General features: G+C 43.6%; 1 protein-coding gene across 1 annotated transcript in view; it reads left to right on the forward strand.

Annotated features, from left to right (window-relative positions):
* The window catches only part of LOC118966670 (cGMP-specific 3',5'-cyclic phosphodiesterase-like), a 50529-nt gene that overhangs the window by 8757 nt on the left and 24272 nt on the right, over nucleotides 1–17500 (forward strand). The window contains exons 8-15 of the mRNA XM_036989421.1: nucleotides 25–162; nucleotides 2767–2834; nucleotides 5381–5532; nucleotides 7817–8001; nucleotides 12081–12131; nucleotides 12917–12922; nucleotides 15843–15989; nucleotides 16728–16856. Coding sequence (XP_036845316.1) covers nucleotides 25–162; nucleotides 2767–2834; nucleotides 5381–5532; nucleotides 7817–8001; nucleotides 12081–12131; nucleotides 12917–12922; nucleotides 15843–15989; nucleotides 16728–16856 — 876 coding nt within the window. The remainder of the gene's footprint in view (nucleotides 1–24; nucleotides 163–2766; nucleotides 2835–5380; nucleotides 5533–7816; nucleotides 8002–12080; nucleotides 12132–12916; nucleotides 12923–15842; nucleotides 15990–16727; nucleotides 16857–17500) is intronic.

Consider the following 17500-nt stretch of genomic DNA (forward strand, 5'->3'; position numbering starts at 1 on the left):
TCTCTCTCTCTCTCTCTCTCTCAGGTGTTGTTGACCCTGGCCAGGCTGCTGTCAGAGGAACAGAAGTCGATGGAGAATCTCCTGGGCAAGATGGCCGCCACCATCCTGCCTTTCGCACGGGCTCAGTACTGTACCATTTTCATCGCCAGGGACAGACCCAAGGTCACTACCACTATGATGTCATATCCTGTTCTTTATGATAGACAGTCTCCCTATTACAGTACTGTTTCTATTCTAAGAGAACTCTGCCATCCCCTAGCTCCTAGCCCCTAGCTTCTAACTCCTAGCTCCTAACCCCTAGCTCCTAACCCCTAGCTCTTAAACCCTATCACCTAACCTCTAGCTCCTAACCCCTAGCTCCTAACCCCTAGCTCCTAATCCCTAGCACCTAATCCCTAGCTCCTAACCCCTAGCTCCTAATCCCTAGCTCAAAACTCCTAACCCCTAGCTCCTAACCCCTTGCCCTATGACCCTAGCCCCTATTTCCCTAGCACCTAACACCTAGCCCCTAGCCTCTAACCCCTAGCTCCTAACCCCTAGCCCTATGCCCCTAGCACCTAACCCCTAGCTCCTAACCCTAAGCCTATTCCCCTAGCCCCTGAACACTAGCTCCTAATGCCTAAACACAACTCCTAACCCTTAACCATTAGCTTCTAACCCCTAAACCCTAACCCCTTGTTCATAACCACTAGCTCCTAGCCCCTAATCACTAGCTCCTAAACACTAGCTCCTAGCCCCTAAACACTAGCTCCTAGCCCCTAAACACTAGCTCCTAACCCCTAACCACTAGCTCCTAACCCTTAGCCACTTGCTCCTAACCCCTAAACACTAGCTCCTAAACCCTAAACACTAGCTCCTAACCCCTAACCACTAGCTCCTAACCCCTAACCACTAGCTCCTAACCCCTAGCCACTAGCTCCTAACCCCTAAACACTAGCTCCTAACCCCTAAACACCAGCTCCTAACCCTTAAACACCAGCTCCTAATCCCTAAACACTAGCCCCTAACCCCTAACCACTATCTCCTAACCCCTGACTACTAGCTCCTACCCCCTAAAGACTAGCTCCTAACCCCTACTATGTAGGTCTGAAATAAGGATCAGATAGGTTTATATCAATATAATAACTTGTGGGACATATGATGTATAAGGTTTGATTTTGATCTCAGTTTTCTGCTGTTGTTTTTTAGTCTAAACTTTCCCAACTATACCAGGAGGATGAAAGTCTAAACGTGTCGGTGAGAAGCAACAGTGTTAAATAAGTTGTGCTTCTTTTAAAAATATCATCACAAATGACCTGCCTTGTTTTATCTCTCTGAAGCTTTCAGTTACTCTGGTTTATAAAACACAAATAACTTCCTGGTTTATAAAACACAAATAACTTCCTGGTTTATAAAACACAAGCCATAACTTCCTGGTTTATAAAACACAAATAACTTCCTGGTTTATAAAACACAAATAACTTCCTGGTTTATAAAACACAAATAACTTCCTGGTTTATAAAACACAAATAACTTCCTGGTTTATAAAACACAAATAACTTCCTGGTTTATAAAACACAAATAACTTCCTGGTTTATAAAACACAAGCCATAACTTCCTGGATTATAAAATACAAAACATAACGTTTGTTTCTTCTTAGTTGACTGCAGTATTGTTTCTTCTTAGTTGACTGCAGTATTGTTTCTTCTTAGTTGACTGCAGTATTGTTTCTTCTTAGTTGACTGCAGTATTGTTTCTTCTTAGTTGACTGCAGTATTGTTTCTTCTTAGTTGACTGCAGTATTGTTTCTTCTTAGTTGACTGCAGTATTGTTTCTTCTTAGTTGACTGCAGTATTGTTTCTTCTTAGTTGACTGCAGTATTGTTTCTTCTTGGTTGACTGCAGTATTGTTTCTTCTTAGTTGACTGCAGTATTGTTTCTTCTTAGTTGACTGCAGTATTGTTTCTTCATAGTTGACTGCAGTATTGTTTCTTCTTAGTTGACTGCAGTATTGTTTCTTCTTAGTTGACTGCAGTATTGTTTCTTCTTAGTTGACTGCAGTATTGTTTCTTCTTAGTTGACTGCAGTATTGTTTCTTCATAGTTGACTGCAGTATTGTTTCTCCTTAGTTGACTGCAGTATTGTTTCTTCTTAGTTGACTGCAGTATTGTTTCCTCTTAGTTGACTGCAGTATTGTTTCCTCTTAGTTGACTGCAGTATTGTTTCTTCATAGTTGACTGCAGTATTGTTTCTTCTTAGTTGACTGCAGTATTGTTTCTTCTTAGTTGACTGCAGTATTGTTTCTTCTTAGTTGACTGCAGGATTGTTTCTTCGTAGTTGACTGCAGGATTGTTTTAGCTGGGTGGGTCCAGCATGATCTCTGCTTTTTCTTTACATCGCTTATTGGTCTGGTTTTGGTCATAAACACTCGCATTGTTTCTGGGCGAACGCTGATTGGACCAGACATTTTCTGTCTCATTCCAAACCCCGTTTATCGGCTGGAGGCCAGACTGATAAGCAGTTAAAAAAAATATTGAATTCTGGATTTACCAGACTAGTGTTGTGTTTTCAGGACATTGCTGGAAATGGAGGGGAACCTGGGGGTGGAACCAGTGTAATTATTTTATCATTTTATCATTTTAATACAAGGATTTTCCCTTAGTGGGTTCCCAGAGTGACTTTCCTCCATTCCCACGCCTGTGTGTTGTTACTAATGGTCTATGGAAGTTTCTGAACTGTATAAACGTAGAACCTTGTTGACGTGTTCTACTGTTCCGTTGTGTTCTAGAACTCCTTCTCTGGGCTGGTCCATATGGAGGGAGAAGAACAAGGGTCAGAGTTCCAGATCTTTCAAAGGTTCTAGAAAGGGTTTTCCTCTCCTATCACTGTTGTGTCATTACATCAACGGCCGTGTGTTTTGTTACAGGCTATATATACATTCTATAGACCATAGTCATGTGTTTAAGAGATAACTGCTGTTATTGTTTTGATTTAGTTGACCTGGGACTTTCTTGGTGTACTAAAGCATGCAAATACCAATATATTTAAATTGGGACAAAGGTGGCAAAATACCGGTAACATCCCCAGATTTCCAGGTTTTCCCCAAAAAAATCCTGGTCGGAAGATTCCTGAATTTGCTCCTTATTCCTTCATGATTCCAGGAATCTTCCAAACCGAGTCTTCTGGATAACATGGGAATTTGGGGAAAGTTACCTGAATTTCTCAACCGTATTTGTGACTGATGGCTTTGCACTGATCAACAGTAGATACTTTTTCTGTGTTTGATGGTAAATGTAAATAATGTATATTTCTGTTTCCATAGAGACTGTAGCATCACTATATTTCTGTGTTTCCATAGAGACTGTAGCATCATTATATTTCTGTGTTTCCATAGAGACTGTAGCATCACTATATTTCTGTGTTTCCATAGAGACTGTAGCATCACTATATTTCTGTGTTTCCATAGAGACTGTAGCATCACTATATTTCTGTGTTTCCATAGAGACTGTAGCATCACTATATTTCTGTGTTTCCATAGAGACTGTAGCATCACTATATTTCTGTGTTTCCATAGAGACTGTAGCATCACTATATTTCTGTGTTTCCATAGAGACTGTAGCATCACTATATTTCTGTGTTTCCATAGAGACTGTAGCATCACTATATTTCTGTGTTTCCATAGAGACTGTAGCATCACTATATTTCTGTGTTTCCATAGAGACTGTAGCATCACTATATTTCTGTGTTTCCATAGAGACTGTAGCATCACTATATTTCTGTTTCCATAGAGACTGTAGCATCATTATCTTTCTGTGTTTCCATAGAGACTGTAGCATCACTATATTTCTGTGTTTCCATAGAGACTGTAGCATCACTATATTTCTGTGTTTCCATAGAGACTGTAGCATCACTATATTTCTGTGTTTCCATAGAGACTGTAGCATCACTATATTTCTGTGTTTCCATAGAGACTGTAGCATCACTATATTTCTGTGTTTCCATAGAGACTGTAGCATCACTATATTTCTGTTTCCATAGAGACTGTAGCATCACTATATTTCTGTGTTTCCATAGAGACTGTAGCATCACTATATTTCTGTGTTTCCATAGAGACTGTAGCATCACTATATTTCTGTGTTTCCATAGAGACTGTAGCATCACTATATTTCTGTGTTTCCATAGAGACTGTAGCATCACTATATTTCTGTGTTTCCATAGAGACTGTAGCATCACTATATTTCTGTGTTTCCATAGAGACTGTAGCATCACTATATTTCTGTGTTTCCATAGAGACTGTAGCATCACTATATTTCTGTGTTTCCATAGAGACTGTAGCATCACTATATTTCTGTGTTTCCATAGAGACTGTAGCATCACTATATTTCTGTGTTTCCATAGAGACTGTAGCATCACTATATTTCTGTTTCCATAGAGACTGTAGCATCATTATCTTTCTGTGTTTCCATAGAGACTGTAGCATCACTATATTTCTGTGTTTCCATAGAGACTGTAGCATCACTATATTTCTGTGTTTCCATAGAGACTGTAGCATCACTATATTTCTGTGTTTCCATAGAGACTGTAGCATCACTATATTTCTGTGTTTCCATAGAGACTGTAGCATCACTATATTTCTGTGTTTCCATAGAGACTGTAGCATCACTATATTTCTGTTTCCATAGAGACTGTAGCATCACTATATTTCTGTGTTTCCATAGAGACTGTAGCATCACTATATTTCTGTGTTTCCATAGAGACTGTAGCATCACTATATTTCTGTGTTTCCATAGAGACTGTAGCATCACTATATTTCTGTGTTTCCATAGAGACTGTAGCATCACTATATTTCTGTGTTTCCATAGAGACTGTAGCATCACTATATTTCTGTGTTTCCATAGAGACTGTAGCATCACTATATTTCTGTGTTTCCATAGAGACTGTAGCATCACTATATTTCTGTGTTTCCATAGAGACTGTAGCATCACTATATTTCTGTGTTTCCATAGAGACTGTTGCATCACTATATTTCTGTGTTTCCATAGAGACTGTAGCATCACTATATTTCTGTGTTTCCATAGAGACTGTAGCATCACTATATTTCTGTGTTTCCATAGAGACTGTAGCATCACTATATTTCTGTGTTTCCATAGAGACTGTAGCATCACTATATTTCTGTGTTTCCATAGAGACTGTAGCATCACTATATTTCTGTGTTTCCATAGAGACTGTAGCATCACTATATTTCTGTGTTTCCATAGAGACTGTAGCATCACTATATTTCTGTGTTTCCATAGAGACTGTAGCATCACTATCTTTCTGTGTTTCCATAGAGACTGTTGCATCACTATATTTCTGTGTTTCCATAGAGACTGTTGCATCACTATATTTCTGTGTTTCCATAGAGACTGCACCCTCTCGGACATAGACCTGACCCACGCCCTGCAGGTGCTGGTCTCCAAGGAGACAATGAACGTGTCCGGCGCCGATCAGGACCCCCACACGGGTAGTCTGGTCTGCTGCCCGATCAGAAACGGGAAGACAGGAAAAATCATTGGTGCGTCCCTCTTTCTCTGAATGTATCTTCTCTACTTTATATGCAGCATTGTCTTTACAGGCCAATGACCGGATAAAACTCACTTTATTTATCTAACTATGTTTATATGACTTTAACCTGACTGTAGAATTTCATTGACAACAACAACATGAATTCTATAACTACACCTCATACAACAGTAAAGAGGCAGGTGTCTCTGTTTGGTGTAGGGAGTCTTCTTCTTCTGTGGTTGTTAGAGTCACGCTGTTAGTCGTAGGGAGTCTTCTTCTTCTGTGGTTGTTAGAGACATACTGTTAGTCGTAGGGAGTCTTCTTCTTCTGTGGTTGTTAGAGACATGCTGTTAGTCTTAGGGAGTCTTCTTCTTCTGTGGTTGTTAGAGGCACGCTGTTAGTTGTAGGGAGTCTTCTTCTTCTGTGGTTGTTAGAGACATGCTGTTAGTCGTAGGGAGTCTTCTTCTTCTGTGGTTGTTAGAGGCACGCTGTTAGTCGTAGGGAGTCTTTTTCTTCTGTGGTTGTTAGAGTCACGCTGTTAGTCGTTGTTGATAGTCAAGGCAGAGATATTGATATCAGTGCGTCTTAAACCAGCGTATTACTGGCTCTTCAGTCTTTATTTACTGATTTATTGACTGACTAGTATTGAATGACTAGGAAGCATTGTATTTACTAGGAAGTCTGTAGAGAATCTTATCTGTAGAGAATCTTGTATTTACTAGGAAGTCTGTAGAGAATCTTGTCTGTAGATCATCTTGTATTTACTAGGAAGTATGTAGAGAATCTTGTATTTACTAGGAAGTCTGTAGAGAATCTTATCTGTAGAGAATCTTGTATTTACTAGGAAGTCTGTAGAGAATCTTGTCTGTAGATCATCTTGTATTTACTAGGAAGTCCTCTATTAGCTGACTGAGTATTAGCAGCATTAGAGTGCGTCAGCCAGGGTGCTTAGCAGGGTTGTTAAATAGACAGTCCTAACCATCACTGATCTACAAACAACAGATAAGACCGTCTTAATTTGGGATAGGCGTTCCGCTAGCGACCCACCTTGACAACATCCGGTGAAATTGCAGAGCGCCAAATTCAAATGACAGAAATAGTCATAATAAAACATTCATAAAAATACAAGTGTTATACATCGGCTTAAAGATTAACGTCTTGATAATCCAGCCGCTGTGTCAGATTTCAAAAAGGCTTTACGGCGAAAGCGTACCATGCGGTTATCTGAGGACAGCGCCCCGCTTACAAAAGCTTACAAACATTTTACAACCCAGCAGAAGAGTCACGAAAGTCAGAAATAGCAATAAAATAAATCACTTACCTTTGAAGATCTTCATCTGTTGGCATTCCAAAGGGTTCCAGCAACACAATAAACGGTTGTTTTGTTCGATAAAGTCCCTCTTTATCCTAATAGTACCGGTAAAGTTAGTCGAAACATGTCAAACGATGTTTATAACTAATCCTCAGGTTGCCAATTATTATCTAAACAATCGCTAATATTTCAACCGGACAAAAGCGTTTTCAATAGAAAGGAAAAAGAACGAGGGGCGCGTACACCGTCACACGCAAAGGAGTAGTGGCAGTGAAAACGGACACCTTCTTATTCTTGTTTTTTTTTCTTCAGAAAACAAGTCTGAAACCACGTCTAAAGACTGTTGACATCTAGTGGAAGCCATAGGAACTGCAATCTGGGCCCTAACCCTTTATATAGTCAATAGGCTTTGAATAGAATACTACTCACATCAAAGACATGTCATTTCCTGGATGGTTTGTCCTCGGGTTTTCGCCCGCCACATCAGTTCTGTTATACTCACAGACATTATTTTAACAGTTTTAGAAACTTCAGAGTGTTTTCTATCCAATAATACAATTATATGCGTATACTAGCTTCTGGGCCTGAGTAACAGGCAGTTTACTTTGGGCACCTCGTTCATCCAAACTTCCGAATACTGCCCCCTATCCATGAATTAACCACTACTGATCTCCACACCACAGAAACACATCCGCAATAGCATCTCAGAGTAGCAGGGCTGATCTAGGATCAGGTCCCCCCACCTGTCTATGTGGTCTTCTTCAAAGCAAAACTGATCTTAGGTCAGCACTCTGAGACGCTTCATGAATACAGGCCCTGGGCAAGGCGATATCGTCATGACGATACATGATAAGATTGAGTCATGAATCGTCATGAAGTTTGAAGTTATTAAATAAATAAATAAAGTTATGAACAACTTTTCATCCATCCCTCTGTTGTTGTTGTCTGTTGTTGTTGTTGTTGTTTGTTGTTGTCTGTTCAGCCATCTGCCAGCTGAAGAACAAACTGGGCACGGCCCCTGGCGAGGCGAAGACGGGCAGGGCGTTTAACCGTTATGATGAGCGCCTCCTGGAGGACTTTGCGGTGTACTGCGGCCTGGCCCTGCAGACCGTCCAGACCGTCCAACGGATAGAGTACCAACGAGCCAGCCAGGACGTTACCCAAGAGGTGGGGGAGGAGACTGTCTGTGTATATATGTATATATATGTAATATATATATTATATATATATATATATATATATATATATATATATATATATATATATAGTACTTGTCAAGAGGTTTTCTTAATTTTTTACTATTTTCTACATTGCAGAATAATAGTGAAGGCATCACTACTTTGAAGAATCTAAAATATATTTTTATTTGTTTAACACTTTTTTGGTTACTACATGATTCCATATGTGTTATTTCATAGTGTTGATGTCTTCACTATTATTCTACAATGTAGAAAATAGTAAAAATAAATAAAAACCCTTGAATGAGTAGGTGTGTCCAAACTTTTGACTGGTACTGTAAATAGAGGTGAAGTCTGAAGTTTACATACACCTTAGTGATAGGAATTGTATGAATAATGACTAAACAATATCTACATTTAAATAGAACTAATTAAACTTATACTCTGTTTTACGATATCTGATTAATAATGTTAGTTCATAAGGAAGAGATTATGTAGCATGAACAAGGAGTAATTAAAACATAATAAACACCTTTCTAACTTAGTTGGAGAGGTATGTGCTGTGGGTTTGAAGTAAGCAAAGAGGATCATTAACCTATGTTTGAACCCACTTAGCTACAACTCTGTGGCGATTAAATAAGACAGCGAGAGCCTCTCCAGGGTTTCCGTATCTGGAACTGTCTGCTAAATAGTGATAGATTATGGTGAGACTTCAGGAGTTCATCCAGTTATAGTGTGTGTGTCATGTTGGTGAGTTGGAATGAACTGTTGAACCTGCTTTGTCCTTGTTCAACAGGAGATTCATTCTAGAACCGATGACGTCATATTTTGTATATAAACTGTTGAACCTGCTTTGTCCTGGTGGAGAGGAGGAGATTCATTCTAGAACCTGTGACGTCATATTTTGTATATAAACTGTTGAACCTGCTTTGTCCTTGTTCAACAGGAGATTCATTCTAGAACCTGTGACGTCATATTTTGTATATAAACTGTTGAACCTGCTTTGTCCTTGTTCAACAGGAGATTCATTCTAGAACCGATGACGTCATATTTTGTATATAAACTGTTGAACCTGCTTTGTCCTTGTTCAACAGGAGATTCATTCTAGAACCTGTGACGTCATATTTTGTATATAAACTGTTGAACCTGCTTTGTCCTGGTGGAGAGGAGGAGATTCATTCTAGAACCTGTGACGTCATATTTTGTATATAAACTGTTGAACCTGCTTTGTCCTGGTCGAGGGGAGGAGATTCATTCTAGAACCTGTTGAACCTGCTTTGTCCTGGTCGAGAGGAGGAGATTCATTCTAGAACCTGTTGAACCTGCTTTGTCCTGGTGGAGAGGAGGAGATTCATTCTAGAACCTGTTGAATCTGCTTTGTCCTGGTGGAGAGGAGGAGATTCATTCTAGAACCTGTTGAATCTGCTTTGTCCTGGTGGAGAGGAGGAGATTCATTCTAGAACCTGTTGAATCTGCTTTGTCCTGGTCGAGAGGAGGAGATTCATTCTAGAACCTGTTGAATCTGCTTTGTCCTGGTGGAGAGGAGGAGATTCATTCTAGAACCTGTTGAATCTGCTTTGTCCTGGTGGAGAGGAGGAGATTCATTCTAGAACCTGTTGAACCTGCTTTGTCCTGGTGGAGAGGAGGAGATTCATTCTAGAACCTGTTGAATCTGCTTTGTCCTGGTCGAGAGGAGGAGATTCATTCTAGAACCTGTGACGTCATATTTTGTATATAAACTGTTGAACCTGCTTTGTCCTGGTGGAGAGGAGGAGATTCATTCTAGAACCTGTGACGTCATATTTTGTATATAAACTGTTGAACCTGCTTTGTCCTGGTGGAGAGGAGGAGATTCATTCTAGAACCTGTGACGTCATATTTTGTATATAAACTGTTGAACCTGCTTTGTCCTGGTGGAGAGGAGGAGATTCATTCTAGAACCTGTGACGTCATATTTTGTATATAAACTGTTGAACCTGCTTTGTCCTGGTGGAGAGGAGGAGATTCATTCTAGAACCTGTTGAATCTGCTTTGTCCTGGTCGAGAGGAGGAGATTCATTCTAGAACCTGTTGAATCTGCTTTGTCCTGGTGGAGAGGAGGAGATTCATTCTAGAACCTGTTGAATCTGCTTTGTCCTGGTGGAGAGGAGGAGATTCATTCTAGAACCTGTTGAATCTGCTTTGTCCTGGTGGAGAGGAGGAGATTCATTCTAGAACCTGTTGAATCTGCTTTGTCCTGGTCGAGAGGAGGAGATTCATTCTAGAACCTGTTGAATCTGCTTTGTCCTGGTCGAGAGGAGGAGATTCATTCTAGAACCTGTTGAATCTGCTTTGTCCTGGTGGAGAGGAGGAGATTCATTCTAGAACCTGTTGAATCTGCTTTGTCCTGGTCGAGAGGAGGAGATTCATTCTAGAACCTGTTGAATCTGCTTTGTCCTGGTCGAGAGGAGGAGATTCATTCTAGAACCTGTTGAATCTGCTTTGTCCTGGTCGAGAGGAGGAGATTCATTCTAGAACCTGTTGAATCTGCTTTGTCCTGGTCGAGAGGAGGAGATTCATTCTAGAACCTGTTGAATCTGCTTTGTCCTGGTGGAGAGGAGGAGATTCATTCTAGAACCTGTTGAACCTGCTTTGTCCTGGTGGAGAGGAGGAGATTCATTCTAGAACCTGTTGAATCTGCTTTGTCCTGGTGGAGAGGAGGAGATTCATTCTAGAACCTGTTGAACCTGCTTTGTCCTGGTGGAGAGGAGGAGATTCATTCTAGAACCTGTTGAACCTGCTTTGTCCTGGTGGAGAGGAGGAGATTCATTCTAGAACCGATGACGTCATATTTTGTATATAAACTGTTGAACCTGCTTTGTCCTGGTCGAGAGGAGGAGATTCATTCTAGAACCTGTGACGTCATATTTTGTATATAAACTGTTGAACCTGCTTTGTCCTGGTCGAGAGGAGGAGATTCATTCTAGAACCGATGACGTCATATTTTGTATATAAACTGTTGAACCTGCTTTGTCCTGGTGGAGAGGAGGAGATTCATTCTAGAACCTGTGACGTCATATTTTGTATATAAACTGTTGAACCTGCTTTGTCCTGGTCGAGAGGAGGAGATTCATTCTAGAACCTGTTGAATCTGCTTTGTCCTGGTGGAGAGGAGGAGATTCATTCTAGAACCTGTTGAATCTGCTTTGTCCTGGTCGAGAGGAGGAGATTCATTCTAGAACCTGTTGAATCTGCTTTGTCCTGGTGGAGAGGAGGAGATTCATTCTAGAACCTGTTGAATCTGCTTTGTCCTTGTTCAACAGGAGATTCATTCTAGAATCTGTTGAACCTGCTTTGTCCTGGTGGAGAGGAGGAGATTCATTCTAGAACCTGTGATGTCATATTTTGTATATAAACTGTTGAACCTGCTTTGTCCTGGTGGAGAGGAGGAGATTCATTCTAGAACCTGTGATGTCATATTTTGTATATAAACTGTTGAACCTGCTTTGTCCTGGTGGAGAGGAGGAGATTCATTCTAGAACCTGTGATGTCATATTTTGTATATAAACTGTTGAACCTGCTTTGTCCTGGTGGAGAGGAGGAGATTCATTCTAGAACCTGTGACGTCATATTTTGTATATAAACTGTTGAACCTGCTTTGTCCTGGTCGAGAGGAGGAGATTCATTCTAGAACCTGTGACGTCATATTTTGTATATAAACTGTTGTTCGTGGTTACATGGCAGCGCGCTCCGAGAATAAATACTATTATCTATTTTTGATAAGACTGGTCTCTGTCTATTTTATGCAAATAAGAATCTTAGAAATTCGTATAAAATAGACTGAGTGATTTTAATTAATGAACACATATAGGAATTAAGAAATTCCGTTGACACTTAGCCAAATACATTTAAACTCAGTTTTTCTACAATTCCTTCATGTGTTTACATATTTGTGTTTGTGTGTGTGCTGTCTTAACGTGTGTGTGTTTTTTTAAGTCTATGTGTTGACGTGTGTGTGTGTCCTCTCCTAAGGTTCTGTCCTACCACCTCACTGTGCTATGTTGACGTGTGTGTGTGTCCTCTCCTAAGGTTCTGTCCTACCACCTTACTGCAGCTCAAGAGGAAATCCGAGCGTTGCAGGTGAACCACTGATACCAACAGACCAACACCTACCATCTCTCTATCCTTCCCTCTCTCTATCCTTCCCTCTATCCTACCATCTCTCTATCCTTCCCTCACTCTATCCTTCCCTCTCTCTATCCTCACATCTCTCTATCCTTCCCTCTCTCTATCCTTCCCTCTCTCTATCCTACCATCTCTCTATCCTTCCCTCTCTCTATCCTACCATCTCTTTATCCTTCCCTCACATCTCGCCCTCTATTCCTATTTCTACAGATCTCTCTCTCTCTTTCCACCCCACTATCTTTCTATCTCTCTCTCTCTTTCCACCCCACTATCTTTCTATCTCTCTCTCTTCTTCCCTCAATCTGCCAATCTCTCCTTTCCCTTTTCAGTGTTTCTCAGCAGGGCGGGGGTCTTCCTGGTGTGTCCGGGGGCTGGATACTCCACAATGCATGTTTCTCAGCAGGGGCGGGGGTCTTCCTGGTGTGTCCGGGGGCTGGATATGCTGCTCCATAATGCATGAACATTAAATGACGCTTTCTTCCTTTACAATCTGAAAGTCGAGAACCGTTTTAATTTCATCTCTTGATATCAATGGCGTCACCAGCCAATTCTATATGAATCAATCAAAGATGTTTAGCTAACGATTACTACATTTACCACTAAGGTTTAATTTTAATTGTATTTATTTATCTGTTATTTTACCAGGTAAGTTGACTGAGAACAGATTCTCATTTGCAGCAACGACCTGGGGAAGAGTTACAGGGGAATGAATGAGCCAATTGTAAACTGGGGATTATTAGGTGACCGTGATGGTTTGAGGGCCAGATTGGGAATTTAGCCAGGACACCGGGGTTGACACCCCTACTCTTACGATACGTTACCCTGGGATCTTTAATGACCTCAGAGAGTCAGGACACCCGTTTAACGTCCCATCTGAAAGACGGCACACCACACAGGGCAACGTCCCCAATCACTGCCCTGGGGCATTGGGATATTTTTTAGAACAGAGGAAAGAGTGCCTCCTACTGGCCCTCCAACACCACTTCCAGCAGCATCTGGTCTCCCATCCAGGAACTGACCAGGACCAACCCTGCTTAGCTTCAGAATCAAGCCAGCTGTGGGATGCAGGGTGGTATGCTGCTGGCGTTCTACCATTGTTCCCTTAGGTTTATTACTGGTGATGGTTCTAGAACTCACCATTGTGCTCTTAGGTGTATTACTGGTGATGGTTCTAGAACTCACCATTGTTCCCTTAGGTGTATTACTGGTGATGGTTCTAGAACTCACCATTGTGCTCTTAGGTGTATTACTGGTGATGGTTCTAGAACTCACCATTGTTCCCTTAGGTTTATTACTGGTTTTCATTTATCACTAAGGTTGGCTCCACTTCCAGGATTACTAGCTGACTAGTTACACTGGAGGTTTCTATGACGATCTGATGAGAATCTGATGATCTGATGAAGCTGCAGCTAATTGAATATAGCGAAATACTGCCCTTCTCAATCTCTCTCTATATCCACCCATCCCTATCTATATCCACCCATCCCTCTATATCCACCCATCCCTCTATCTATATCCACCCATCCCTCTCTATATCCACCCATCCCTCTCTATATCCACCCATCCCTCTCTCTATATCCACCCATCCCTCTCTCTATATCCACCCATCTCTCTCTATATCCACCCATCCCTCTCTATATCCACCCATCCCTCTCTATATCCACCCATCCCTCTCTATATCCACCCATCTCTCTCTATATCCACCCATCTCTCTCTCTATATCCACCCATCTCTCTCTCTATATCCACCCATCTCTCTCTATATCCACCCATCTCTCTCTATATCCACCCATCTCTCTCTATATCCACCCATCCCTCTCTATATCCACCCGTCCCTCTCTATATCCACCCACCCCTCTCTCTATATCCACCCATCTCTCTCTCTATATCCACCCATCTCTCTCTATATCCACCCATCCCTCTCTATATCCACCCATCCCTCTCTCTATATCCACCCATCTCTCTCTATATCCACCCATCTCTCTCTATATCCACCCATCCCTCTCTCTATATCCACCCATCTCTCTCTATATCCACAAATCTCTCTCTATATCCACCCATCCCTCTCTATCCTCAAATCTCTCTCTATATCCACCCATCACTCTCTCTATATCCACCCATCTCTCTCTATATCCACCCATCCCTCTCTCTATATCCACCCATCCCTCTCTATATCCACCCATCCCTCTATCTATATCCACCTATCCCTCTCTCTATATCCACCCATCTCTCTCTATATCCACCCATCTCTCTCTATATCCACCCATCCCTCTCTCTATATCCACCCATCTCTCTCTATATCCACCCATCTCTCTCTATATCCACCCATCCCTCTCTATCCACAAATCTCTATCTATATCCACCCATCCCTCTCTCTATATCCACCCATCTCTCTCTATATCCACCCATCTCTCTCTATATCCACCCATCTCTCTCTATATCCACCCATCCCTCTCTATATCCACCCATCTCTCTCTATATCCACCCATCCCTCTCTCTATATCCACCCATCTCTCTCTATATCCACCCATCTCTCTCTATATCCACCCATCCCTCTCTATCCACAAATCTCTATCTATATCCACCCATCCCTCTCTCTATATCCACCCATCTCTCTCTATATCCACCCATCTCTCTCTATATCCACCCATCCCTCTCTCTATATCCACCCATCCCTCTCTCTCTATCCACCCATCCCTCTCTCTATCCACCCATCTCTCTCTCTCCTTATCCTCCCCCCCATAACCACCTGTCTCTCCCTCCTTCCCCCTTCATCCCTCTCTCACGGTCCCCCTCCATCCCTCTCTCTCCTTATCCTCCCCCCCATAACCACCTGTCCCTTTCTTCCTCCCCCTCTATCCCTCTCTCTCCCCCTCCTTCCCCCATAACCACCTGTCCCTCTCTTCCTCCCCCCCTTCCCCCCCTTCCCCCTCTCCCCCTCCTCCCCTTCCCCATCTGTCCCTCCCTCCCTCCCTCCCTCCCTCCCTCCCTCCCTCCCTCCCTCCCTCCCTCTCTCTATCCACCCATCCCTCTCTCTATCCACCCATTTCTCTCTCTCCTTATCATCCCCCCATAACCACCTGTCCCTCCCTCCCTCCCTCCCTCCCTCCCTCCCTCCCTCCCTCCCTCCCTCCTTCCCTCCCTTCCCCCTCTCCTTCTCTCTCTCTCTCCCTCCTTCTATCCCAGCAGAGGGATGGATGTCTCCAGTGGAAACTAGAGAGCGGTGTCCCCTCCCTCCCTCCCTCCCTCCCTCCCTCCCTCCCTCCCTCCCTCCCTCCCTCTCCCTCCCTCCTTCTACCCCAGCAGAGGGATGGATGTCTCCAGAGGAAACTAGAGAGCGGTGTCAGTCAGATTAGTGTAATGGTTGCTGAGGTGTGTTTCTCCTCTGTCTGATCTAAACCCAGATTAGACCAGGGGATTAACCAGATTAACCACCATCATTAGAGGTCAGAGGTCAATTTCCCACTGTCTTGACCCCTCCCCCCTAGAACTCCTCACCACTACCTCTTAACAGATACCTGCACATACCTGACGAGTGTATCTGTTTCTGTGTGTGTGTGTGTGTGTGTGTGTGTGTGTGTGTGTGTGTGTGTGTGTGTGTGTGTGTGTGTGTGTCTGTGTATGTTCAGTATGTGTTTTTGAATCCCTCCTCTCTCATCCTAACCAGGAAGCTGAAATCCCCTCTGCCCAATCACTGCGTATCCTGGACTTCAGCTTCTCTGATTTCGGCCTATCAGAGGACTCCACGGCTCAGGCCACAGTTAGAATGTTCCTGGATCTCAACCTGGTACAGGATTTCAACATCGACTACAAGGTAACACACACACACACACACACACACACACACACACGCACGCACGCACGCACGCACGCACGCACACACACGCACGCACGCACGCACGCACGCACGCACACACACACACACACACACGCACGCACGCACGCACGCACGCACGCACACACACACACACACACGCACGCACGCACGCACGCACGCACGCACGCACGCACGCACGCACGCACGCACGCACGCACGCACGCACGCACGCACACACGCACGCACACACGCACGCACACACGCACGCACACACGCACGCACGCACACACGCACGCAAGCACGCACACACGCACGCGCGCGCGCACGCACACACGCACGCACACACGCACGCACACACGCACACACGCACGCGCGCACGCACGCACACACGCACGCGCGCACGCACGCACACACACACACACACACACACACACAGTTATTAATGTGTAACTTTGGTACTGTGTGTTTGACTCTTTGGTCCTGTGAGTTTGACTCTTTGGTCCTGTGAGTTTGACTCTTTGGTCCCTTGAGTTTGACTCTTTGGTCCTGTGAGTTTGACTCTTTGGTCCTGTGAGTTTGACTCTTTGGTCCTGTGAGTTTGACTCTTTGGTCCTGTGAGTTTGACTCTGTTCTCTCTCTCTCTGTCTCTCTGTCTCTCTGTCTCTCTCTCTCCCTCTCCCCCTCCCTCTCCCTCTCCCCCTCCCTCTCCCCCTCCCTCTCCCTCCCTCCCCCCAGTGTCTCTGTCAGTGGGTTCTGAGTGTAAGGCGTGGTTACCGTAGCAACGTGCCCTACCACAACTGGAGTCACGGCCTCAGCACCGCTCAGTGTATGTTCGCTATGTTGATGTCTACAGACCAGCTACAGGTGAGAGGTCAGAGGTCAGAGGTCAGAGGTTAGGGCTCAGTGTATGTTCGCTATGGTGATGTCTACAGACCAGCTACAGGTGAAAGGTCAGAGGTCAGAGGTTAGGGCTCAGTGTATGTTCGCTCTGATGATGTCTACAGACCAGCTACAGGTGAGAGGTCAGAGGTTAGGGCTCAGTGTATGTTCGCTATGATGATGTCTACAGACCAGCTACAGGTGAGAGGTCAGAGGTCAGAGGTTAGGGCTCAGTGTGTGTTCGCTATGATGATGTCTACAGACCAGCTACAGGTGAGAGGTCAGAGGTCAGAGGTTAGGGCTCTACCATGGACCTCAGAAAAACACTTTCACAGGTTAACACTTCACATGCTGCTCCTCTTCCTCTCTGGTGCGTCTCCGTTAATTCATTCACTGGAAATGATTAAAGCGTCCTCAAATCACCCTCTCTCTCTCCCTCCCTTCCCCTCTTCTCCCCCCCTTCCCCTCTCTCTCCATCTCTCTCTCTGTCTCTCTCCCTTTCCCTTCCCCTCTTCTCCCTCCCTTCCCCTCTCTCTCTCTCTGTCTCTCTCTCTCTCTGTCTCTCTCTCTCTCTCTCTCTCTGTCTCTCTGTCTCTCTGTCTCTCTCTCTCTCTGTCTCTGTCTCTCTG

The sequence above is a fragment of the Oncorhynchus mykiss genome, chromosome 10 (assembly GCF_013265735.2).
Source record: "Oncorhynchus mykiss isolate Arlee chromosome 10, USDA_OmykA_1.1, whole genome shotgun sequence".
Taxonomy (NCBI): domain Eukaryota; kingdom Metazoa; phylum Chordata; class Actinopteri; order Salmoniformes; family Salmonidae; genus Oncorhynchus; species Oncorhynchus mykiss.